Source organism: Eulemur rufifrons, chromosome 24 (assembly GCF_041146395.1).
Source record: "Eulemur rufifrons isolate Redbay chromosome 24, OSU_ERuf_1, whole genome shotgun sequence".
NCBI classification, from domain to species: Eukaryota; Metazoa; Chordata; class Mammalia; order Primates; family Lemuridae; genus Eulemur; species Eulemur rufifrons.
This window is the reverse complement of record NC_091006.1, coordinates 20,107,078-20,134,632: the sequence shown is the minus strand read 5'-3', so window position 1 is coordinate 20,134,632 and position 27,555 is coordinate 20,107,078. Positions and strand designations below refer to the sequence as shown.

At 35.8% G+C, this 27,555-nt stretch overlaps 1 protein-coding gene across 1 annotated transcript; it reads right to left on the bottom strand.

Moving 5' to 3' along the window:
• Positions 1 to 215: 215 nt before the first annotated feature.
• NUP54 (nucleoporin 54) lies at positions 216 to 27,555 on the bottom strand. Its single transcript, XM_069458558.1, has 12 exons — positions 27,472 to 27,555; positions 23,360 to 23,443; positions 23,114 to 23,257; positions 16,422 to 16,648; positions 14,046 to 14,233; positions 12,968 to 13,164; positions 11,304 to 11,358; positions 10,732 to 10,825; positions 6,577 to 6,684; positions 3,655 to 3,774; positions 3,224 to 3,334; positions 216 to 815 (listed from the first exon to the last, which is right to left on the bottom strand). Exons 1-12 carry the CDS (start codon positions 27,536 to 27,538, stop codon positions 687 to 689), a joined length of 1,524 nt encoding a protein of 507 aa, XP_069314659.1. The 5' UTR covers positions 27,539 to 27,555; the 3' UTR covers positions 216 to 686.

Sequence of the window (27,555 nt, the reverse complement as noted above, 5' to 3'; positions counted from 1 at the left end):
AATTAAGAATTTATTTGTGTACATTTAAGAAATTTTTTAAAAATAGCAAAAATGGTAATTTTGTTATATCCTAATTGCTTAGGTGTGTGTTCTGTAAATTCCAAATAAGTAAAATATAAAAATATATTTTCAAATCTTCATAGAACAAAAAGAAAACCACATTAATCATTACTTTTAGATTTTCTTTACTCCTCCCACAGATGAATTCACAAATATAAAAACTGATGTACATTTACATTCTGAAGTATAAACCTCCAACAGTCAAGTAATTATACAGTTTATTTTGTTATATGCAAAGTAGATATTTTATATTTACTTGCTACGGAAAGCAGAGTACAAGTTCAATGGACAAATAATCATTAAACACTGATTATGTTTAAGAAAATGCTGTTGTAAAAATGTACGATAGTACATATACTTTTGGTAATTATGCACTTCTTTTTAAAGTAAATACAGCTTTTAGACAAATCTTTCAAAGGTTTTCTTTGAAGAGCTGTGAGGTGACTATGTTATTTCAGATTTGATGAACAGTAATTTGTTAGTAACCTTCTCAAAAAACCAAGCCGGGAGAGGATTGTTTTCCTTTTTTTTTTGTTCTCTCCATGTGGTCAGTTTCATTCTTAAGGAAGGCTTGATGCACGAAGAAGATGCATTTCACAAAACTCAGAACACAGGTCTGCGAACTGTCAACTGAAGACACCACCTCTGATGTGGATAGTTTCATTCAATCCATGTTCTACCAACTTTATATCTTCTAGATCATCTTTTATGATGCTAATCAAATGGCTAAGGCCTTCTTGTTGTTGTTTCAAATGCTAGAATAAATGTAAAAACATATTAATGTATGATTCTAATAACCTGCAAGCTAGTCACAGGAAAAGGACTATTGGCAATATAACAGCTAGTAACTGCTCTAGACATAGCAGGCATGCATATTTAAACATCTGTACTACATCTTTTGCTAACAACACTTTGTATGACAGTACAAGACAGTCTAAAGAATAAAATCAAATATATAATGAACAGTATCTTCAACAGAAACATGTTTTTTAGATAGCTATTATCAACCTTTGATAAACCAAGCTATGATACTACAATAGAACTCAAAGAAGGTACTCAAATCTAGATGATGAACAAAATAATCATTCTAAAAACTAAAAATTTTCTTTTCAAGAGACAGGCTCTCTGTCACCAGGCTGGAGTGCAGTGGCATGATCATTAGCTCACTGCAGCCTCAAACTTCTGGGCTCAAGCCATCTCCCTGCCTCAGCCTCCTGAATAGGTGAGACCACAGGCATCTGCCACCACACCTGGCTAATTTTTATTTTTTGTAGAGACAGGGTCTTGGCTGTGTTGCCCAGGCTGGTCTTGAACTGCTGACCTCAAGCGATCCTCCTGCCTCTGGGATTACAGGCATGAGCCACTTTGCCTGGCCTTATGTTTTGATGTACAAATTATATGGTGATGATGATTACAGATGCTAACATTTTTAAGAGTCTTACGGATTAAGGCATTATTTTAATAGCTGCAGTGGTATTAACTCATTTAAGTCATTTAAAATCCTTTTGAGCACCCTTTGGGGGGAGATACCATTATCATCGCTACAGTTAAATTGAGACACAGGTAAGTAACCTGTTCAAGGTCATAAAGTAGACGGTAAGCCATGATTCGATTCCAAATAAAACACGTTTTCACCATTTAAAAAAAGTATATTATTCCCAATTTTATTGCATATACAAACTCTTTAATAGAATCTTTAATACAATATACTAGCTCTTTATTACAATATACTAGAATCTGTCTCAGTTAATTTTATTGCAAATACTTAAATGGAATATAATTGAGTATATGTGTACTTTCCAAGAACTTAGGAGCCGAACTAGTTTTTAGTTACATAAAGCAGTAATATCCATTGCAAAGCATGCAATAAAATTGGATTTGTTTATGACATTGATAACCATCTAAAATCCTCAGGGCCATGCCAACAGTCCTACCTCATACGCTCCACAGAAGTTACCAGCTTAACATATTTTCTTTAGACACGATGGCCGGACAGTTTTTGTTAAGCTAATCTGTAATTATACTAAAAACAAACCAAAGCAGTGTTTCCCAACTTTTTCATACAAGGTGAGCCTTAGACGAGTGGTTGGAGATTCTGGCCACCCTAGCCTCCCCTCGGGTCCCCAGGGCTGAGGGCATCCGTAACTCAGCATATTTACAACCTACATGTGGTGAAGGGTTGGGAAGGTATGATCTAGAAGAGTTGCTTCTAAACTTTTACATGCCTACGGATCATTCTGTGATCTTGAAAAAATGCACACTGAGTAGCTGTGGGGTGAGGACTAAAATTTTGCATTTCTGTTGACCTCTCAGGTGCTGCCACTGCCTACACTTCGAGTAGCAATGTCTAGGGCATTTTGTTGCCTCTGCTACCTCTAAATTCATCTTTTTTTAGAGGAGGGGGATGATTCGCTTTCCTTATTGTGGTAAAATAGACGTGAAACCTACCATTTTAACCATTTTTAAGTGTACAGGTCAATGGTGTTAAGTACATTCTTGTTGTGCCAATGGACAATCGCCATTATCCATTTCATTTACAAGTTTTATCATCATCTTCCCAAACTGAAATTCTGTACACATTAAACATAAGTCCCCATCCTGCCTCTCCCAGCCCGACAGTCACCATTCTACTCTCTCTATTAATTGGACTATAGGTACTTCATATAAGGGGAATCGTATGGTATTTGTCCCTTTATGACTGGCTTATTTCACTTAGAATAACATCTTCAAGGCCTGTTCATGTAGCATGTGTCAGAATTTCCCTCATTTTAAAGGCTGAATAATAATTCCGTTGTGTGTGTATAGACACCACATTTTGTTTATCCATTCCTTGACAGACTCATGGGTTACTTCCACATTTTGGCTATTGTAAATAATGCTGCCATGAACACAGTTGTACAAACAGGTGTTTGAGTCTCTGCTTTCAACTTCCTTGGGTATTCATTCAGATGTAGAAATGTTAGATCATATGCTAATTCTATTTTTAATTTTTTGAGGAACCACCATACTGTTTCCATAGAGGCTGCACCATTTCACGTTCCCCTGACAATGCAAGGTTCCAGTTTCTTCACCACCTCACCCATACTTTTCTTTTTTTGGATAATAAACCATCCTAAAGTGGTGGCCTCACACTTTAAAAAACATACCTTCATGCAACACTTACCTGCTTGATTTCTCGTAACAGATCTGCATCTATATAATATCTTTCTTCCGATTTGACTGCTCCAAAATGATTCTGCATCCTGATTTGGGACATCAGTTCATTTAGTCGGCCCTAAAAATAAGATTGAGTCAAATTACAACTGCTAACCACCACCACCACTTCTAAAACAGAATATTCTTTTGACAGTTTCAAAAACCATAAAATGTTCACATTCTCCCGCTATACATTATTTGTTTATTTGTATATTACATTATTTGAAACCCTAACACAAGCCAAAAACCGTAACTAAGAGTTTACTTTAGAAAGTAAGTTTTAAAGGGAACAAATGTTTAATAAAAACAAGTATCCAAAATTCCTGTTTGAAGACTATTTAACATTTTCTGCAGATCCACCTGAAACAGACTTAGCTTTATAGTCTTAGAAGTGCTTACCTTGAACTGAGTAGGTGCATTTAGTTCACACTGAATCGTATCTAGCTGAACTCGCAACTGCTCTTCATCAGCCTGAATGGCATAACCACTCTTCCTTTGAATTTCTTGTTTAATCAGGACCTATACAAAGAAAAGCCACCAATGCCAATAGAATCATCTCTTTTCAGTTATGCAAGTGATTTTATTTAGTTACTGAAAGAAATCAGCTGAAAATTATACTAACAATATAGTAGGGCTTAATAGTTCAAGATTTGAATTATGTTTCTGTCCATTTTAATTAGGCAAAAGTTATCACATAAATACAATGATGTAAACTTAATTGTTTTAAAACTATAGTATTTTATGGCTTTTAAAAAGGTAGTTCAAAAAACTAGGCAACAAAATACCAGTTTTAGACATTTACAGCCTTTCAAAATCAAGTGTTCTTTACGTAAAAACATAAGTCTGTAATATTTAAGTTTTAAAATTAGTTTTCTGGCCAGGTGAGGTGGCTCATGCCTGCAATCCTAGCACTCTGGGAGGCCAAGGTGGGAGGATCCTTGAGGTCAAGAGTTTGAGATCAAGCTGAGGGATAGTAAGACCCCCACCCTCTACTAAAAATAGAAAACATTAGCTGGGCATGGCGGCGCCTGCCTGTAGTCCCAGCTACTCAGGAGGCTGAGGCAGGAGGATTGCTTGAGCCCAGGAGTTTGAGAGGTTGCTGTGAGCTACGCTGATGCCATGGTACTCCACCCCGGAAGACAGAGTGAGACAAATAAAAAAAAATTTTTTTTACTGGACTACTTTTGAGATTACAAAAGCAGTATGTGCTTGTGAAGAAACAATACAATGAGAATATAAAAGACATTTTCTTTCACATCCTTGAGACAAATGAATAGCGCTAACTGATGTTCATTCTATACTTTTCTCCTTGCTCATAAAAACATAAACAACACACTCCCCGCCCAATCCAGAAATAAAACCATAAGGCAGACTCTTGCTCTATTCCTACTCTCCGATCCCAAGTTACTCCCTGTTAAAAACAGGGCAAGTAAGCTGGGTGAGGTAGCTCACACCTGTAATCCTAGCACTCTGGGAGGACGAGGCAGGAGGATCACTTGAGGTCATATACACCACATTTTCTTTATCCATTCATCAGTTGATGGGCCTATCTTTGCTGTTGTGACTTGTACTACAATAAACATTCAGGTACAGGTATCTTTTTAATAAAATGACTTCCTTTGGGTAGATACCCAGTAGTGGGATTGCTGGATGGAATGGTAAGTGTACTTTGAGGAATCACCTTACTGTTTCCATACAGGTTGTATTAGTTTACATTCCCACCAACAGTGTGTAAGCATTTCCTTTTCACTGCATCTATGCTAACATCTATTGTTTTTTGACTTCCTAATAATGGCCATTCTGACAAGAATAAGGTGGTATCTCATTGTGGTCTTAATTTGCATTTCCCTGATGATCAGCAATGTTGAACATTTTTTTCATATGTTTGATGGCCATTTGTCTATCTTCTTTTGAAAAAAAGATCTGTTCACATTTCGCCCACTTTTTGATGGGGTTGTTTTTTCCTTGCAGATTTGTTTGAGTTCTTTGTAGATTCTGGATCCCTTTGTTGGATGTATAGTTTGTGAATATTTTCTCCCATTGTGTAGGCTGTCTATTCTGTTGATTATTTCCTTTTCTGTGCAGAAACTGTTGAGTTTAAGTCCCATTTATTTATTTTTGTTGTGGCTGTATTTGCTTTTGGGGTCTTAGTCACAAATTCTTTGCCTAGGCTTTTCCTATGCTTTCTTCTAGAATTTTTATGGTTTCAGGTCTTAATATTTAAGTCTTTAATCCATCTTGAGTTAATTTTTGCATACGGTAAGAGATAGGGATCCAGTTTTCCCAGCACCATTTATTGAATAGGGAATCCTTTCCCTAGTGTATGTTTTTGTCTGCTGTGTTGAAAATCAGTTGGTTTTAACTACATGGCTTTACTTCTGGGTTCTCTATTGTGTTCCATTGGCCCATGTGTCTATCTTTATATCAGTACCATGCTGTTTTGGTTACTATAGCCTTTTTTTTTTTTTTTTGAGACAGTCTCACTCTGTTACCCGGGCTAGAGTGTCGTGGCATCATCCTAGCTCACAGCAGCCTCAAACTTCTGGACTCAAACAATCCTCCTGCCTCAGCCTCTCGAGTAGCTGGGACTACAGGCATGCGCCACCATGCCTGGCTAATTTTTTCTATATATATTTTTAGCTGTCCATATAATTTCTTTCTATTTTTAGTAGAGATGGGGTCTCGCTCTTGCTCAGGCTGGTCTCGAACTCCTGAGCTCAAACAATCCGCCTGCCTCGGCCTCCCAGAGTGCTAGGATTACAGGTGTGAGCCACCGCGCCCGGCCATTATAGCCTTTTTTAAATGAAGATTTTTTTTATGGCTATAAAAAGTACAGCTGAGTACAGCTTTTTCTGTGTCCCATTGGTTCTGGTGTATAATATTTGTTTTCGTGATAGTTTGTAATTTCTGTTTTTATTGCTATTCATTCTTTGAGTTCCTCGTTAATCTGGAAATTCTGTTGTTTTTCAACCATTATGGTTACACTACCTTTTCTAGTATTCAAAATAAACTGTTTTTCTGCTATTTTATGAAAACTAGATATCAGTGATCTCATACATGCTTTCCTCACACCAAGATACCTTATTTCTTCACTGTTTTCCCTCACTCTCTAAGATATGGACTTAAAATATTTTTACTCTCCTCACCTAACCCCAAGAGACCTCTCTTTCAACTTGTGTTACTGAAAAAGTTTGGTAATTTTGGTTTCAGATTATTAATACTTCCTTTTAGTCTGTTTTTCATATTATGAAAATCTATATTTAGCACATACTGTGCACATATAATCTTATAAACATTGAAGGAAAAATTCCACATTACTACCTGTAAGGTTCTGTGGGAAAGATCCATGAGTTTCCGCTTGTATTGTGCAATTTTGGCCATGGTTGTAGTTTGATTCTTTTGTAGCTCACTAATATCTTCAGATATGATCTGTTTTTTAAAAAAAAGGTTTTTTTAGGTAAATCAAGTATAGACATCACAGTTACTTAGCAAAGTCTAATTCTCAGATAAGCCTGAGATTCATCCCTCAAAATATAAACTCTTTTCCTTTAAATCAGCTTTTATATTTCTTCCCTTTTCATACATCTAAAAATTTTGAAAGTACAACTCAAAATTTTCTTTAAAGGTCCAGGAAATTTAGTGATGAGACAATGTGTAGAAAAAATAAAACATATGCTTCAGAAATAATTAAGGAATTTGAAGTAATGTTATAGAATAGAGCCAACACCTAGGCCTGAATTTAAAAAGTTAAGATCTATAAGATGCCATCCAGGCGGTGCCTTAGTAGTAGAAGTACAGTACAGTCCAACAGTAACTTACAGCATACTTGGAGAGAGCAGAGTTGATATGAAAAGGAATGATATTAATTAGATGACCAAATGTAATTTTATGCCTCTGATTTGCTTTTTGCCTGGTCTAAAATCCCACTATTCTGCCTTATGAAGTCTTAATCTTACAGACTGGGTTAAAATCTCACCATTTCATTAAAGCACTACAACCAGAATTAATTCCATAATTGTGTCTATCATAATGAATCATTCTCTGTCACTGACTTATACTGACATGTTATAAGGATAGAGGATAAGGCTGTGTGAGACATATTTTAACATGTCCACCTGCACATATCACCTTTTAAAGAAACTTTCCAATGCCAGGCCAAACTGAAGGGACAAAATTAGGTAGCCATGTTTTATACTATGTAACTTTAGGCACCCTACCCATCCTAATTTTGAAAAAGTTGGGCTTCCAGACATAAGAGTAATTATAACATTATTTTCTACCAGTAATACCTTTAAAAAAAGAGAAATGTTAGCATTCATAGTATTTATTGACAAATACTAATAGGAATTAACCCCAGAAAGAATGTACAAGATTTTTTAAAGGAATATTTAAAAACTATTTTAAAGGATATAAAAGACCCCAATGATTAAAGAGACATACCAAATTCATGGATGGAATGATTTAATAAGATTTAATTCTCCATAAATTAGTCTTTACATTTAATGCAATTACAACTATAGTATATAGGATTCTGACAAACTGATTCTAAAATGTTTATGAAAGACTAAAGATCCATAAAGAGCTAAGAAAACTTCGAAAAGAAGAACAAAGATTAGAGATTCACTCTGGTAGATATTAAGATATACTACAAAGCCATAAGAGTAAAAAAATTTGGTACTAGTATAAGAACAGACCAACTGGCCACTGAAAAACAAGACAAGGTCTAGAGACATCACATATATATGGAAACTTGGTATAACTGAAATACTTTGATATATCATTGAATATCATCTGTCAAAATTTGATATTCACAAAGTATGAAACCACTACTTACAGAAAAATAAAGTGGGGTTCATACCACATATATACATAAAGGTGAACTCCATGTGGACAAAAGATCCAAATGTGAAAGGTTACATTCTAAAATGTTAAAAAAAAAAAAAAAAAGGAGACTCTTAGACCTTGGGGTGAAAAAGGATTTAAGCAAATTCTCAAAAAGAAAACACAAGGTGAAAAATTAATGGATATCATTACATTAGGGATTTCTATTCAACTAAGGACACCAAAGACACAGTTAACAGAGAGATGAGAAAACTAGAAGATATTTATAATAATGTTACAAACAGATAAGGACTATAATCTAGAGTAAATGATGAACTACTGAAGTTCAATGAAGAAAAGATAGGAAGCCCAATAGAAAAATAGGCAGAAAATATGAAAGGTTTCAGTTCTGGACAAGATGGACTAAGCACATGCCACCCGATCTCTCCCATTTAACACTACTATGAAACTCGGCCGGAACGCATGAGGTCGCTATCTGAGGACTCTGAAGTAAATAGTGGTAGGAAGATCAGGGAAGAAGATGTGAATTGAAAGTACCACTGAACTGGTGGTGCGTTTACCAATTTTCCCCTCAGGCATCCTTAGTCTGGTTTCAACCCAGCCCCAAACCTGGACATGAGCACACATGCTGACAGAGAGCTCTAAGAGAAGCGTGCTAGTTCTAATGGAGAAGATACATTGTAATATCAGCCCTATTAACTTTGGGCCAGATAATTGCAAGAGTACTGTTCCAGGATGTGTAGCAGCATCCAGGCCTCCACACACTAGATGCCTGTAGCCCTTCCCAACCAAGAGTCTCCAGACACCGCCAGATGTACTCTGGGGAATAAAATCACCATCACCACCATCACTACAACCTCCCACTCAGAACTACTGCCCTAGAGCAACCACTAAAAACAAACTAATAGTTGAAATGATAAATTAAAAATGGAATGCTAAACAAAGTCCCAGTAACCCCAAAGAAGGCAAGAGGAAAGAGGTAAACGGAGGTAACAGAGAGAAATAATAAAATGGTAGGCCTGAATCCAAACTTTATGCTATCTATAAGAAACTCACTTCAAATATGATGATATAGGTAGGTTAAAAGCAAAAAGACAAAGATACGCTACAAAAACACTGATCAAAAGAAAGAGTGACTATGTTAATATCAGACACAAGTAGACTTCACAGCAAGTGTCTGAGTTAAGTGTCCAGATGAAACAGCAAGTCTTGGCTGAGGAAAAAGAAAAAAATGAATGGATAAAGAAAATCATATACACAATGGAATACCATTTAGTTATATATATAAAAAAAAATGCAATTTTGTCATTTGTTGCAACATAAGTAACCTCGGAGGACAGTATGTATAGTGAAATAAACCAGGAACAGAAAGACAAATACCACGTCTTCTAACTCATGTGTGGAAGCTAAAAAAGTTGATCCCATAGAAATAGAGCGTAGAATGGTGGTTACTAGAGGCAGGGAAGGGTGGGGGGGCAGGTGGAATAGCCAAAGATCGGTTAATGGATACCAAACTACAGCTAGATAGGAAGGAATAAATGCTAGCATTCTGTAGCACCATAAGGTGATTACAATTATCAATAATTTATTGTATATTTTCAAGCTGTTACAGGAGTGGATCTTAAAGGTTTCCAACACAGAGAAATGAGGTTTAAAGGTGATAGATATGCTAATTATACTGATTTGATCATTATACATTGTATACTTGTATTATGCTGCACCATATAAATATGTACAATTACATGTCCATTAAAAATAATAAAAGCAAAAAAAAAAGCCATTAGATAAGATTTTTAAAAATTACCAGGAATAAAGAGGGACATTACATAATAAAAGGTAAATTTTCCAAGAAAACATAATTCTAGATAAAAATGTATCTATCAACAAAGCTTCAAGATACATGAAGCAAAAATAGACAAAACTGAAAGAAGACAACAAAACTGTAGCTGGAGACTTCAATTCTCTTCTCATAATAAACTAGTAGACAGGAAAATCAAGAAGAATATAGAACTGAATAATACTGTCAACCACTGGATCTCAGATCTCATTGACACTAATAGAAAACTCTACCCAAGAACAGCAGAATACATATGATTTTCATAGGCGCCTGGGTTATAAAACCCTAAGAAAGTTAAAAGAATTGAAATCATACGAAGTTTAAGAATCCTTAAGTATTTGATTATGAAAGCCTACTAAATAAAATATTAAGTAGATTTAAGCATTCAGTAATTTAAATTTGCTTCATAAACATATACCAAGACAATTATACCTTATAACAAAGGATAACCATAGCCTTCATTTTCATAAGGCCCCATAAATAAATGTGTTTAATAAAGAAAATAATATACAATCTCTAGCTGAAATTGGAAATGACTGTCTAATTAATTTGCTAACCCAACAATTCTAAATTCATTATTAAAATGATATATTATTAAAATATATCAAATCAGATTTATATGATTTGGAACTCTATCATAAAAAGGTAGTTGTATAAAACTATAATTGGTAATTTGCAGTGTATGCTATTTTGTTCCCCTGTAAAATAAAACAGTAACACACAAAGTAAAAAGAATTAAATGTCTTTAATAGCTCTTCCTACTCCCAGGGCCAGAGAATGAAAAGCTAAATGCTTACATCTAATCTAGTTTGATGCTGCTTAGTCATTTGATCTTGAACCTTCAGTCTTCGGAGAAGCTCTTTGAAACCGACCATTGGTACAGGAATTAACCTGAAGAAATTCAAGTGGACAATTTTCAGATATTAAGCCTACTATTACAAAATATAAGACATTAGGGTTCTTAGGATAACATCCATGAAATTTTACATCAAATTTCTAGGGTTCTAAGGCAGATCTATGACTATGAAATAAAAAACATTAGGGGTGGGTGAAACAAAAAACACAAAGAAAGAGGAAAAACAATGTTACACCATAGAGATTTTTATTTAACCTGTTTTACAAATGAGGAAATATAGTTAAGTCAAAAAATTGCATTATTAAATGCAATGTAATTAGGAGACTGGCACTCAGATCTCTCCACTCCTAGTTCTCACCACACTATGCTTCCTCACCATAATCAATATATTTTTAAAAGCAATGAAAATAAATTCACCTCATATGTAAGAATTATAATGAATAGCTCACATCTGTTTGTTTTCCTAGTAGCAAATGTTAGTTTTCATATGAAACAAGATAAAGATATACTTACTTTTCAGAATCAGGGTTATCCACCTTGGCTTGTTCCCAGATAATAGGATCAACACCTATCATAAAGAAAACATTTATTTTCTAAAACAAATTATTTTCTATTTTTATGCAATTTGTATGAGAAAGGTTTTCCTAAAGTAATACTCAAAACCGAGAAGCTACAAAAAGACTGTCAAATATGATCACTGTAAAAATAAAAACTTTTGTAGAATAAATAAAACTTTAAAAAAAGCACAGATTGAAAGGAAATAGCTGTAAACCTATAGGATAATAGATTAACCTCCAGAATATAGAAAGCGCTCGTATAAATAAATCAAAAAGGAAGACAGGGGAGGGGGTGCAAGGGGGAAAAAAAAAGGAAGACAAAAAAAATCTAATAGAAAATGGGCAAAGAATACCAATAGATAATTCACAAAAAAATACAAACATGTAGCTAATAAACATATATAAAAAAGATGTTCAACTTTAGTAGTAATCAAGGAAATGCAAATTAAAATAAGTACTGATTTTTTAATTATTTTGCCATCAGTGGCAAAAAACTATGAGAAAAATAACAGATTTCCTGTTATGAATGTAAATGGTACAACTTTCTTTGAAAGGCAATTTGACTTGGGAAGCTGAGGCAGGAGGATCACTTGAGGTCAGGAGTTTGAGACCAGCCTGAGCAAGAATGAGATTCCATCTCTACTAAAAATAGAAAAAATTAGCCAAGCGTGGTAGCACATGCCTATTGTCCCAGCTACTTGGGAGGCTGAGGCAGAAGGACTGAAGTTGCTGTGAGCTAGGCTGATGACACAGCACTCTACTGATGACATGGCACTCTAGCCCAGGCAACAGAGCAAGACTCTGTCTCAAAAAAAAAAAAAGGAAAGAAAAAAAAAGAAAATTTGGCAATATCTAACATATAATATTGACTCAAAAATTTCATTGCCAGAGATCCCTTCTAAAGAAATATATACGTATGTATTCTAAAACATACTTACAAGAATGTTAATTGTGGCATAGTTTATAATAGTGAAAAGAGAAACAACCTAGAAATAAACGTATATTCATGGAATACTATGTAATGTTTATCTTCATGTACTGACATAAAAAGTACTAAGAAATACCATAAGTAAAAAGGCAAACTGCAGTAAATGTACAGTGCAGAAACCTTTTTTAAAGGACTGACATGTAAATACACTTACATTTAAAACCACAGATAAAGAACTAAGAGTACCATAAATTATTAATAGCTACCTCTGGGGAAGGGAGGTAAAGGGGATCTATCACATCCCCTTTATTTGAATCTAGTTATGCCATCTAGAATTTCTTACAGTGAGAACACATTCAGGTTTTATTTGAATACTCAGTTAAATCGAGATAAGCTAGCAAAAATAAATCAAAATATTACTAGTGAATTACCTTTGGTTAGATGGATTATAGACTATGGACTGTTTTTCCTTAGCTCACCATTTCTCAAAATTTCTAACAAACATATTAGGCTATATAGAAAAAAAATTATTGAATTACTACAAATATTCAAAACTATATCCTAAATAGGCAGACATGTAAAAAGTTGATACTAGTTTTATTTACATTAAAAACCAACCAATGTCTCCCAAAATAGGGGGAGCATTTAGTTAAATCTTTCATTTTTTGGACTCTATAATTCTAGAAACATACCAGCAGGAGGATTCTGTAAAAGCTGTTTGATTTGTGCAGGAGAAAGTTCTGTTCTAGTCATAGAAAGGGTTACACCAAGTTGCTGCAATTGTGTTTTTACATTGGCTTGCTCAAAATGGGCATATAATGTTGTAGCTGGAACTCTTCTCGAAGTACCATTTGGAGAACGCTCAACAACATAAATGACAACTTCTGTCCTAGAGAAAAGATAACCAATTTATAAAATATGGAGCACAGAACTCATGGCCACAAATCTCAACACGTGTGACTTTAGAAGGGTGCAAGCTAAATTCAAAAGCGGTGGTTGTTTGCATGTCTTCTACATTCACAGGAAAGAAAAGAAAAATAAATTAATTAAAAACAAAAACAAAAATGGTTGTTTTAGAAGGGAATTAAAATGTTTTCTTTGTAAATCTTGAAAAATAAACCTTTACTTAATGCTATGTTCACTCATAAATCAACTTAAAATTAAAATGAGGCAGGTAAATAATATTTATAAAAAGGTTTGCTTAGCTGCAAAGTCATATATAAATATTATTTATTATACTTTCCAGAATTAAAAAGTACTTCAGAGATTCTGTTGAAACTTAGGGATTGCTTCTCTACAATTAAGACCAAGAAGTAAAATGTGATTCAGTTAATGTATCTCATTAATAATAATTTTTCTAACCCTAAATATCCTAGAGTAAATGTCTTGCCACTAAGACAGAATATATACATAGGACAAGGGAAGTAAAGCAATCATATTTATCCATGATTGAACATAAATAGTAATCAGTTAACAAAACATTCCAATAATGTCTTTGTGGCTCTCAATTTGCACAAAGCCATGTTAAATGTTTCCTTCCTGGTCCTAAATGAAAATCCAAGAAATTACTAGGATCTAATGAGTTAAGAAATCTAAAATTTTTTTAAACAACTTTTGAACAAATGTTTCTATAAATACTGAATAATCACTAGCGGAGAAAAAACATTCTGCTCTGAGATTTAATTTGTGCGTCAGCAACAAAAACACTGTTGATCACTCTCTTTGGACTATGGCACGCAGAAATAAATAGTACATTTAATGTATACTTACTGATCATCTGGCAATGTTTTAATACCCTCTACATTTACAGTAAGGGTCTGGTTTCCTCCCAAAACTTTATGCAATGATTCTACCAACTGCTGTTGCTGGCTTCGAATATCTGTTTCTTTTTTGTTGAAAACTAAAACCACTAGCCCATCTTCATCTTTATTACTGGGCATACAACTATACCCTACTGCCTGTGGAATGACAAAATAAACAATATCAAAAATATGTACAGATCTTAAATCAGGTGTTTAATAGTAATAGCTTAATATCTGCTAAAACAGGGAAAACAACTTAATGTCTGGTAATGAAGGAAACAGGCCACTCTGTGCCCTAGGAGGTCACAAAATTATAAAGAAAAATATTGTACCCAAGAATAACTTAAACCTACAGACTGAAATTAAAATTTCCCTCTTCAATAGAGTAACTAAAGAGCTTTCTCCTCCCAAAAATTTTGAAATCCATTATTGTCAGGTGTTTCTGAACTGCTGAAACAACTCTTTGAGCCTATAGTCCCAGAAACTTGGGAGGCCAAAGTGGGAGGATCACTTGGGGCCAGGAGTTTGAGACCAGCCTTGGCAACACAGTGAGACCCCGTCACTAAAAAAAGTTTTCTAAATTAGCCAGGTGTGGTGGCATGTGCCTGTGTTCTCTCTCAGTCACTCTGAAGACTGAGGCAGGAGGATTGCTTGAGCCCAGGAGTTTGAGGCTGCAGTGAGCTGACTGCACCAATGCACTCCAGCCTGGGTGACAGAGTAAGATCCCGTCTCTAAAAGAAAAAGGAAACAAACAAAAAAAAGAAACAACTCTGCATATGGCATTATAGAAATGACTGCAAATGTTTAATTTATTTCACTATACAGAGAGTCCCTGACTGATAATGGCTCAGCTTATGTTTTTCCACTTTATGATACAAAGCAATATGCATTCAGTTGAAATCATATTTTGAATTTTGATCTTTTGTGTTTATTATAAAACTTTCATTTTTATTATAAAATAGATGATTTGTGTTAGATGATTTTTTTCCAATTGTAAGCTAATCTAAGTGTTCTGAGCACATTTAAGGTAGGCTAGGCTAAGCTATGATGTTTGGTAGGTTAGGTATATCAAATGCATTTTCAACGTACAATATTTTCAATTTACGATGGACATAAACCCATCAGGACATAAACCCATCATAAATTAAGGAGCATATGTATATCTGATCTATGGAATCTTAAACTAAATTTTAGATATATTAATATAAAGAAGTGATTTATACATAAATGCTTTTAGAGTATGTAATGACACTGTCAATTTACCAATACTATAATAAATTAAAGTCTATCATTTTATGGGTTCATGTAATATAAAACTTTATGAAACAGGTTAGTTTCTTACATAATATTATGTCCAACTATACCTTTCTAAAGAATTGCTCTTTTATATAGAATCCCTTTATCCTTTGTCACCACTTATACGCAACTTTTAAAAAAGAATTCAAATTTACTCAAGTGTACATTATGCATTTTACCATATGTATGCTGTACACGATAAAAATTTTAATTATCATATTCAACTTATGCCTACTATTTTATACCTCACAGTCACTAAACCAAATTATTAAAATTTCAACTATATGCACTCAAAAGAGACACTTTGATAGAGTGATGAGACAAAGAGATGTTCTTTTAACAAAACAAGGTAATCACTTTTTGTTGTTTAGCCATGTTCAAGGGTCTAATACTCAGCCCTGCAGCTCTAAACACAGGTTTAGGCACACATTGATTAGGTTTAAGAGACTGATATAACTCACAAAAGGCTGAAGTATAAACTAGATTGCAATACATTTATTTGTTATGGAAAAATGCACCACATAATGAACCTAAATACTCTCACTAGCTGATGAACAGATTCTCTGAAGCAGCAAACTCAAATCAGAAGGTTATTTGGTAGGCAAGGAATCTGAACAAAGAAAATGGGCTATATTGTTTTAATGACTTTAGCATCCAGCTGTAATAGTGGCAATAAAGTTATATATGCCAAGGAGAATTCTCGTCCACTGGCTAGGGTACACTTTCCTGGCCAATGTTAAATGAATACCACTAAATTACAGATTTGGGTCTTGCCTTTATTAGAGCCAAGCAGACCATTCCCCTTTTTCTTCAGTTATAAATCATATTCTTGTCACACCTTCCTTCAGTCATATTCTTCAACCACATATATGTAAGAAATCACTTTGCTTTTATAATTTCTATATTTTAAAAGTAAAAGTATAATCATAACTATGTTCAAGGAGTACTAAAGACCTAAGCAATTGTTTTCTTGATATTATTTTAATCTAAATATCATATTCTCTTATACACACACTTTAAAATTGAAGGTCAAAAACAGTATCAATACCTTAAATCGGCAAAAGGGATTTTCTTGTGTGAATTCCACTGGTGGAATGTTATTGTTGAAATATCCTTTGCCTGTTCCCCAGAAGGCCTGCAGTTGATTCCATTTTGCCAAAATAGCATCTCTCTCATCTCCCAATAGTGTTGGAGCAGAAAGAGCACTCGCAGTATTTATCAATTGGTTGGACTGAGTAGGAGCTTGTGTAGGTTGACTGAAGAGACCACCTAATGCTAAAAATACACCCAAATTAGTATTAAAAAAAACGCAAAACTTAATTCAGATCATAGACAAGGTAGGCAGAATAATGGCACCCCAAATATCCATATCCTAATCTACAGAACCTGTAAATATGCTATCTTACGTAGCAAAAGGGCCTTGGAAGATGTGATAAAGCATGTTAAGATGGAGAGATTATCCCAGATTATCAGGGTAAGCCCAATGTAATCATAAGGTCATTAAAAGTGGAAGAGTGAGCTGGGAGTCAAAATGAGATTTGAAGATGCTGTACTGCTGGCTTTGAAGATGAAGGGGTCACAAGACAAGAAATGCAGGTAGACTTCAGAAGCTGGAAAAAGCAAGAGAATGGGTTCTGCCCTAGGGCCCCCAGAAGTAACACAGTACTGCCAACACCTTCATTTTAGCCCCATGAAACCCAGTTCTGGACCTCTGATCTCCAGGAACCACAAAATAATAAACTTCTATTGTTTTAAGCCACTAAATTTGTGGTAATTTGTTATGGCAGCAATAGGAAACTAACACACTAAGACAAACCTTATGTCCTGGTCAAACTAATACACTAGACAAACCCTATGTCCCTAATGTTAAACTTGCTTTATGAATGATGCTATCTTAATACAATTAATTCCATTACCAGAAAACAAATTAGATCCCCAATATTATACCCACACCAAAAAAAAGAAAAACAGAAAAGAAAGAGGAATGCATGTAGACACAGAAAAGTCTGTGAAGTCGTAGGATTTTTTTCTTTTTTAAACATTTATTGCTGTTATATGTGTATAATAAATATAAATTGGGAGATATAAAATAAGCTAAAAAATTATATCCAAATCAGCTTACACTTTTCCTTCTTTTATTATAAAAAAATATATAATGAAAGAACAAATGGACTGACCATCAGTATTCTTGGCTAACGCTTTAGATGGCTGTGTAACTCTGGGCAAGCCACTTAACCTCCCTGGGCTACAAACTTCTCCAATGCAAAGGAGGGCAAAGTTTCTAGGGCAGCTAAATATTTCCCAAAGTGTGAGATAAGTAAGCACCCCAGTATATGAAATTATAGCTGTCAAACAATAGCTGAGTCACTAACCAATTTATATAACAAAAAATTCTCTTTTGATGACCTGATTATAGAAAGAAAAAAATCTGTTTGGTGCTAGTATGCCTGTAACAACACATGATACCTGCATCTCATTTTTAAACAAGGGGAACAAGTCTAAAGCTCAGAGTTTAAGGCAAAAGTATCTGTCTAGAATTTATTAACATTATATTTTCTTTGCACTTAATTTCAATTATCTTTATAGTAAATAATACTGGTTTTCCATTTTTAATAGCAATATAAATTTTTCTTTTAAAATAACTCTACTTAATGTTTAAAAGTAAATTGATGTAAAGAAAACCAATACAAATGGTACGTACATAAAGAGACAACCAAGAAGATAGTACCAAAATGACCTGAGTTTTAGAACACTGTATTAGATATTTAAGTTCCCTTTCAGCTCTAAAGATTGAAAGTACCACAAAGTCCATGGAGCTTCTCCAGGGCTAGGAGGCTCTTTTATTCTTCAGAACAATATGACTAATTCCCAAATGGGCATATATGAAAATTGGAAAGAACTGGACTAGAAGTCAGTACACCTGAATCCTGGTTTATTATAAGCTCACTGTGTAGCCTCGAGCAAGAAATTCCTGGGCTTTATCTTCCTCAACTTTTACATGAGATGAATTAATTATGATCTATACTGATTTATATTCAGTCTCCCTTTTTCCACTTAATTCCACACTGAATTACAACCATACTAATCCACTGTAAGTTCAGTAGCTGGAAGTCATTGATGAACTCAAATTACAAAATCCAAATAGACTCTTTTCAAGCCTTAGTATATTACACTCCTTGTACCTTCCTACCTTTTAGGGTCCTTATGCTGTTGACTGTTCCTTCAGCCCCCAAAGAAAATCTTCAACTTCTGAACATACATCCTCCTTGAAAATCTCTTCTCCCTTAGATTTCCTGACAATATAGTCTCTCTTGGTTTTATTTATTTATGTATATAAAAACATATTCATTCATTCACCTTCATTCATGCAATAAATATTTACTGAGTACATACTAAGTATCAGGCATAGAGCTAAATACTAAGGATACAGTAGTATACAAGACAAGGTTCGCTAAACAAACTAATCACATGAAACAAATATTAACAATTGTGATAAGTTCCTCAGAAAAGCACAGAGACTATGGGAGTACTAAGTAAGGGATCTAATTAAGCCTGAGAGAGGGGTCAAGAGAAGGATGTCCCATTAGAACTTCAGTTAAGGCCTAAAGGAAGTAGTCAGCCTGGCCATGGGGTAGAGGTAAAGACGAATAGCATGTACAAAATCTCTGTTTAGAAGAGGAGGGAAAGATGGGCTGGCAAAAGCAATAAGGAGTACTAAACAATGAGGTAGGAAAAAAATAGACTAGGGTGTCATAGCAGTCAAGGTCTCCCATTGGCCAAAAATGTGACAGGGTAAGCATCAAAAGGAATAATGAATGAATTTATTAAAGCCCATATATTCAAAATGGTAATTTTAAAAAGTAAAAATCAGGTCTGGTGCAGTGGCTCAGCCTGTAATCCCAGCACTTTGGGAGGCCGAGGCAGGAGGATCACTTAAGGTGAGAAGTTTGAGACCAGCCAGGGCAACATAACAAGGCCCCATCTCTACAAAAAAAATTAAAATAAAAAATTAGCCCAGCATGGTGTCACACACCTGTAGCCTTAGCTACTTTGGAGGTTGACGCAAGAGGATTGCTTGAGCCCAGGAGTTCGAGGTTACAGTGAGCTGTGATTGTGCCCCTACAACTCCAGCCAGGGTGACAGAGTGAGACTCTGTTTCAAGGGAAGAAAAAAAAAAAAAAAAATAAAGATCAAAATTTTTAAGAATCCTAACTCCTCGGACACCATTGGCAATGAGGCCACCAACTCTCTTACAAAAATTGTTGATTAAAAAGAAAGAATTTTTCCTGCCTCTCCTATATAAACTATGTATCAGGGTGATCAAGTTAGTCTTGAGGGATGAACAAAAAGTTCATTTTATACAAGAATTTCAGTGTGGAAGAGAGGAAATTAGAAAATCAGCATTTTGCAGCTCCTGATAAGATCACTTGATTGAGGCAATGATCATCAAGGAATGAAACCATTAAGGTAAAGGTTGACGAGTAACTTAATAGAGATCTGCTGTCACCATCTGAACCCACTGATCAATCTTAGCGTCACTGAAAGTGAGCCAGCCTTTTAATGTGATGTGATACAAGGCACACAGCACCACCTGCAAAGTGTTCTTGCCAAAAAGGTCAAGCCTAAATCTAATCAAGTCCCTAAAGGTAACTTCATTTACCAGAATTATGAGGGAGAAAGTTAAATACTACTACAAGGAAGCAAACAGAAAAATCCAGAATGGGGGACATTTCACAGGACAACTGGGAAATTCATGAGGGAAAAAAAAAAAAGAGTAGGGAATTTTCTATACTAAATGAACTTCAGAGACATAAGAAAATGTGTGGACCCTGTTTGGATCATGATTCAAACCAAATGCAGAAAACATTTTGAGACATAAGGGGAAATCTGATTATAGACTGGGTATTAGATAATACCAAGGAATAATTATTGTGAGTTGGAATGATATACATGTTTTTAGAGAAAGACACATAATAAAGTAAGGGTGAAAAGACATGCTTGGGATTTGCTTTAAAGTACTTCAGTGATCAAGAAAAAAAGGGAAAAAGGAAATAGATAATAACAAATGTGGCAAATTCTGACTTTTGATGACATATAGGGGTTCACTTCACTATTCTTTTTTTGTTGTTGGAATTTTTCATAACGAACAGTAAGTGTTCATTGGATTTACTGACATGATTAATGACCTCAACTATTTGGTAAAGAAAGTAGAAACCAGATTTGCATGGGCTAAGAGGGACCAGGGGACAGAAGTAGGGGATCCTGCTCTTCTCTAACAACTATTTCAAGTAGTTTGTAAAGGGGAGAAGAGTGGAAGCTGAAGTGAAATGTGAGATAAAAGTCATTTTTTCTTGTTGGTATTACCAATTTAAGAAAAAAGAAACTTCAGGTTTTTTAACACATTGACTGCCACGTGAGTTGTATTTAACTCAGGCTAGTTTTGAGCCTGGGGCCTCGTAAAGCAAAACCTGGGCAAAACCCTGCAGCTGGTTCATGAAAATCTGTTCATGTTCTTATTGTTACAATTAATATTGACAAATTAATTCTAAAAACATGGATTAAATGAAGTCAATAACTTTCATTTTTCATTAAATTAGAAAGGATCATTTTGTTTTTGAAGTTTTTATTCTATTTTCATAATAAAACACTGAGGCCCCAAGGAAAAAAATTTTTTTCCTAGTGTGACAGTGTGTTATAAATGTGGATGAAAAGGATCACTGAGGAGAAAAATTGAAGACAGCTAGAATAATCAACAGCACAAGGGCCTAAAGAAGGTGGGAGGTTATGAGTTCCTAAGTACAAGTAAAAAGAGGGATGGGTAGAGGGAGGAAGAGAAAGATTTCACGGTGGGAATTTAAAGGAATTGCAATGAGAGATTCTATTTTCTCTTTGAAGCAGGGGGTCAAGGCTATCTGCTAAAAGTGAGAACAGAGAAATTTGAGATTTGAAGAGACTAAAGGTTTAAAGTAACTGTTATAGAATGTGGAAGAGTAAGTTGAAAATAGAAACGTCATAGGATTACCAGGCAATGTTGAGGCCTGAGGTTGGTAATCAAGAATTTACAGAGGTACTATTCAATCTTCCATAACATGTGACTTTTCTCAAGCAGTATCTGAATACACAGTTGGGCTTACAAAGACTTGGGGGGTTTTCAGGCAAATGTGATACAAAAACAGTAAGTTTAGCATACAGGCAAGAGTCACTGAAATGGAAGCCACAGATTTAAGCCAGTTGGAAAGAGTAGTAAAGACAGAAAAAGCTGATGGAAAGAGCAGCAAGTATCAGTTGTCTAAAGACCCAATAGTCTTTTGGAGTATACTGGAAAATCAGTGCTTTAGCCTGGAAAAGAGCTCTGGTGGTTGTAGGGAAAGCTGAATGTCTTTTCCTCTTCATTCACAGGTATTGCAACTGAGACAGGTAATAACTGTGGCTGGTACAAGGGAGCTAATGAGTGTGAGGTGCATGTGATGGGCATGTGTGTTGAGGGCAGGCAGTGGTCCCAAGCATGCTGCTCAACATTTGGGGGTAACATCCTACTTGGCTTGGGATAGTAGCAAGAGATGGGCTCCCTTCCTCTGCCTACTCAATATTACTCTGGAATCAAGTTTCCTAAATGGCATCATCCATATCAACTGCTTTAAATACGCTCTGATGGTTTTCTTACATTTCTCCTGAGTTCATAGCCACATATACGACTCCAGAGGGGGCAACTCAAACTACCTACAAACATCTGCTTTTACTTTGGTATTCTGTGTCTTAGTGAAGAGTAGGAGCTCATTTGGTCATGCCATCCATGAGCCCAAGATACCTTTATCCAGTCATTAAGTTTTACTGATTCTACAATTTAAATCTCTCTCAACTCCATCTCCTGTTTTTTTTCTCTCCACTGTTGACTGCCACTGGCTTAATTTAATTCAGGTCTTCACTATTTCTTGCTTAGATTTTGGCAACAGCGTCAGAACTAGTATCCCTGCCCCTATTCTAGCCCACCTATAATCTATCCATTTCTCTCAGAAATAGTTCTGTTAGGCCTGTTAGGAAACTGGCCGCTTATCACTGCCTGACCTCTGAGCTCCACCCCCACCCCATCCCCAGTCCAAGGAAAAATTGTCTTCCAAGAAGCTGGTCCCTGGTGCCAAAAAGGTTGGGGACCGCAGCTCTAAAGGACAAATGATCTGATTTCTCCAAAAAATTAAAAAATATATAAGAGAGATAAAAGGGGAACCCATAGAGATGTAAGACAGGCAAAACTAAACAATACTGTTTACACACTTGAGTGACAAAACTATAAAGAAGAGTAAGGAAATGATCACCATAAAACACAGCACTGTGGTTCCTCTGATGGGGAAGTGTTTGGGAAGCGAATGGTGGTGGACTTCTGAAGTGGCCAGCCAGGGTCCATCTCCTGACATGGGCAATGGTTACAAGGGTGTTAAACTTATATATAATCCATTAAGCTGTACTTTTGTGCAGTTTTCTCTATGTGTGTTATTTTTAAGAACAAAAATTTAAGTGGACTGATCCTAAACAAAGGATCCTAATCATGCCAATCAGTCTTCTCCCCAGCTGCTATCATATATAAACATGAAAAGTAGCTTATGGAGTCCTTTAGAATATTAACAATTCTAAAAAAAAAAAAAAAAAAAAGATAAGCCACTGAAGTATTTCAAACAATGCACTCCACTATGTTAGCTATTATTGTTACAGTTTTATATTTGAAGATGAAAACATCATACTTACTAGTTTGCTGCTGTTGCTGTGTATTAAATCCTCCAAATCCCAGTCCGGTTCCCAAACCAGTACCTAAACCAGTACTAGTTCCTGTTGTTGTGCCAAACCCTGTACCAAATCCAAAACCTTTGTTCTGAGTACCACCGAAGAGTCCTTTGAACAAAAAATTGGAATTGCATAAGTTAAAAACAAAAACAAAAAACCCCTAATTTCTACCTCATTTACTTCTACAAATGACTTAAGATGGCTTCTTACCAGTAGTGCCTGTGTTAGCTGGGGCAGAAAAGCTAAATGCTGAACCTGCAGTTGTAGATGTTGTTCCAAATCCTCCAAACCCACCTAATTAAAAAAGGATGAAAACAAAAGGAAAAATCTTTTGTATACATAAAGGCAATTTCTTTTTCAAAGTATAAGTAAATGCTACATATTAAATCAAAATATATTTATCTAGTTTTTCCTTTCTCTACTTTCAACCTCAATTGTAAAAAAACTGTACTACTAATCAAGAAGTCAATATGTTACAAGAAATAAGTGACTAAGTAAGACAGAAAAATCAAAATGCTATATATACTCTTCAACTGAAGGGGAGATTAATAGTAATACTCAAGAAAACATGTTAAGCCTATTGCCATAACTCAAAAATGACTATGTATGTACTTTTAGAGTAGGGGTTGCAAGTTCAAATGCCTACGAGATTTAGATTGATAAGATTAATGAGCAGACCATGTGTTTACTGACAGGTGGAACTGTTTAAAGGGAACAGTTTAAAAAGCAGCTGCAATTCCTAATTTCCAGCAGATTACTATTACAGAAGAATGGTACTTTAGTAGTGTCATATATTTCCATTTTTCCCCAAGAAAAATAGAAAAACTGGATTTTCCATGTAAAATGCATTGGTTTTTAAACCCTAATTCAACTATTTTTTTTGCAACTAATTCATATGGTTTAAAAATAGTATTCCAAACATATCACGTGGGCAGACTTGTTCCAGTTTGCAACTTTGGTTTTGGCAAATTAATTTATATCTACATTAGCTTACATTTCTACTTAGTCGGTGTCAAGACTAAGTAACTTTTCAAAAGAAACATATCAGTATACTTACCTCTATGCAACAAGAATGTGCTTCTTGAAGGAAGAGATAAAGGGAAAAAAAACACAAGTGGAGGCAGTGGCAGGGAAGGTGAGCAGGGTTCCCACAGGCCTCTGCACCATAGTTTGGCAACTCGGACAAATTTTTAGATAAATCTAGAGATGAAATTAATCTTAGCTATATTTAACTTGACAAAGAAATGGAATGCTAGCCAATCCAAAACTGTTTTATTATTTTTAACTTATTTTCAGTCTTTAGCTAATTATCAATGGGCTGTCAAAAAGCCTTTCAAGACAAATGTTTGGCCCATTAGTGCTGAGTTATGCCACAGGTTTTCTGGGATTCTACCTTTGATCTCATATTTCTAGAATACAAGACAGATCCATCAATATTCTAACATAAAAGATAAGAAAAACCACAGCCATAATATCACATAATTTTGGGAAAACTACTCAAGAATAGACTGCTTGTTGCATGCAGCCACAACCACTCTATTTACTTGTAGGTTCTATCGCAGTACTGCCAACTGTAAAGATTTTGATAAAAATCACCTGAAGTATTAAGCATTGTTCTTAATCTCTTTTCATTACTCCTCACTTCCATAGAATAACTACGATATAATCTGAATTGGCTACTCAGTAAAAATCTTGGTTTGTATCTCATCATGCTCCACAACACCAAAAATGTTTTATTACTAATATTAATAGGATACAAAATAAAATATAAACAAGAATTTCTATCAGCCCTTTGCTGCAAGCTAAGTTAATTAACACATAAAAGTAGTTAAAACAGGCCGGGCGCGGTGGCTCACGCCTGTAATCCTAGCACTCTGGGAGGCCGAGGCGGGTGGATCACTCGAGGTCAGGAGTTCGAGACCAGCCTGAGCAAGAGCGAGACCCCGTCTCTACTAAAAATAGAAAGAAATTATATGGACAACTAAAATATATATATACAAAAAAAATTAGCCGGGCATGGTGGCGCATGCCTGTAGTCCCAGCTACTCGGGAGGCTGAGGCAGGAGGATCGCTTGAGCCCAGGAGTTTGAGGTTGCTGTGAGCTAGGCTGAAGCCACGGCACTCACTCTAGCCCGGGCAACAGAGTGAGACTCTGTCTCAAAAAAAAAAAAAAAAAAAAAAAAAAAAGTAGTTAAAACAGTTACAGTATCATAACTCAAACTTAACAGTGATAACTCCAAATGAACATGAAATCAAGCAAATACCAACAGGTTTATTTATTGCTGTTGAATTATGAGCTGAGTGGCTTTATTCAGAAACACGCATTTCAAAATAAAGTTTGTTTTACCCAGTGCCAATTTTAAGCAAACAGGAAAAAGTAAACATAGCAAAGGATAATGATACATGATCCCTTCAAATATATCTTAAATGAAAATAGATTATTTTACTTTTGGCATTTTCAAATATTCTTCAAACTGTTTTCAACTCAGATGTTAGGATGATACTCACATTGCTGTAACAAGTGAATGAACAAAATACCAGACTTCTCAAATAAGTTTTAGGAAATAAATGATGTTCACCAAATGCATATAATTGGCATGGGCATAGGAGGCATAATGTAAGAGAATATGGACGATAAATTCATATACGAGCAGCTGAAGAACAAGATTTTTCTATAGGGTCATTGAATGTAAAGTGCATATAAACCTATTTTAAATTTATATATATGTCTCCATTGTAGTTTGTGTTTTGCAAAATTTTTAGTGAGTTTCAAACAATCCATATAGATATGAAAATCTTCATAATTATCTTTTTGAATGTAATGATATCAAGCCTACCTTTTAGAACTCAATGCTATCTGACAATAAATAAAGCTGCTCTCTGAGCATTTCCCAAAAATCCAATAAAAAATTGGCGACTCTCTATAATTACATATCTTATAGAAATGTATCCTAATCTACTGAGTTGACAAAAAAAAAACATATTATCATCATTATTATACAGGTTAAAAAACAAGAGAGATTACTGCTGTTCGTATAAGACTTGTTTCTCTTTGGAAACACAAGGACAATAACATGAAATCCCAATGAAAGATGCAGAAAAATGACAAATGACTGCAGGAGTCCAAGAATCCAGGAAAACAGGCCTGACTGGTGAGCTCATATTTTGGAAGATATACCTAATAACTTGAAAGATATATTCTATCCAAAATTGTAATCCAAATTATCATTTGGAAGATACATTCTTTTCAATTAAGTGCAAATTTAACAGGGGAACATTATAACTTGCAAGGCTTTTCAAAACCACCTTTTAAGACAGTCAAAACTTGATACAAATGTTTTTGATTCGATATAAGGAAATGAATTTTATTTCCTTATTAGAGAAGTCACTGTTCTTTCCCAAACTCCAGGAATCACGAAATATTCTTGGACTCCAGCTCCCAACACTAGTTACACATACGACCCGCAGTATCTACCTGCACTTGCCAGACTGTTACCAAAATTGAACGGAGTCGCCGAGGTAGTAGAAACACCGAAATTCCCAATATTAAAGTTCACTGCAGGATTAGCAGTTAATCCGAAACCCCCAAAATTAAACCCACTGGCGGTGGAGTTGGCAGTCTCAAGCCCACCAAATCCTGATAGGCGTGTAGGCAAAGAAACAAACAAAATTTTAAAAAGGGAGAAAGGGAAGAAGAAAAAAAGCAAGATAAGGATTAGAAGAATCAGCAGAAGGTTTCGCAGAAGTGAACAAACCTGACTTCGCTCCAAACAGGTTAAGAAAGCAGAGGAGGTGGGGATAGACAGAAGGAGCAGGAGCGTGAGATCCCACATCTAGGACCACCAGGGGCTGGGGCAAAGGCTCCCGCCCCTCTGGGGTGGAACCGAGGGTGCCGCAGGGCAGTGCCCGGGATCCCCGGCCCTATCTCGCCGAATCCGGCAGCGGCAGCCACGCGAGCGTTTCCGCCCGTCCGGCTGCGGTGGAGAAGGTAGAAAGGGTCTCGAGAAAGGGGAGAGGGGAGCAGCCGCCAACCTCTCTGAGTCGAACTCCCCGGCGGCGGGAAGCGAATCGCGGCGGGACAGGGCCCTGCGGGGACCCACGCGCTGTGAGAGAGCTCCAGGCTGGACCCTGAATACCCCCGCAGCCTCCCCAGGAGCCGCCTCGGCCCGTTCTGCTGCCGCCCGCCCCTTTCCGATGCCTCTAAAGTCTCCGCGCGGGCGGGAGACCCTAGGATCCCAGGCCGGAAATTCTCGGACCGAGGGTGCGAACCAGACACTTCCCCATTTTCCCCGGAGAAGAGCCGGGGGGAGGGGATCACTCACCCGCGGGAGCCGCGGTGGCTGCAGCTGTGCCCGAGGTGCCCGAGGGAGCCCCAAAATTGAAGGCCATGTCGCGAGAGCAGAGGA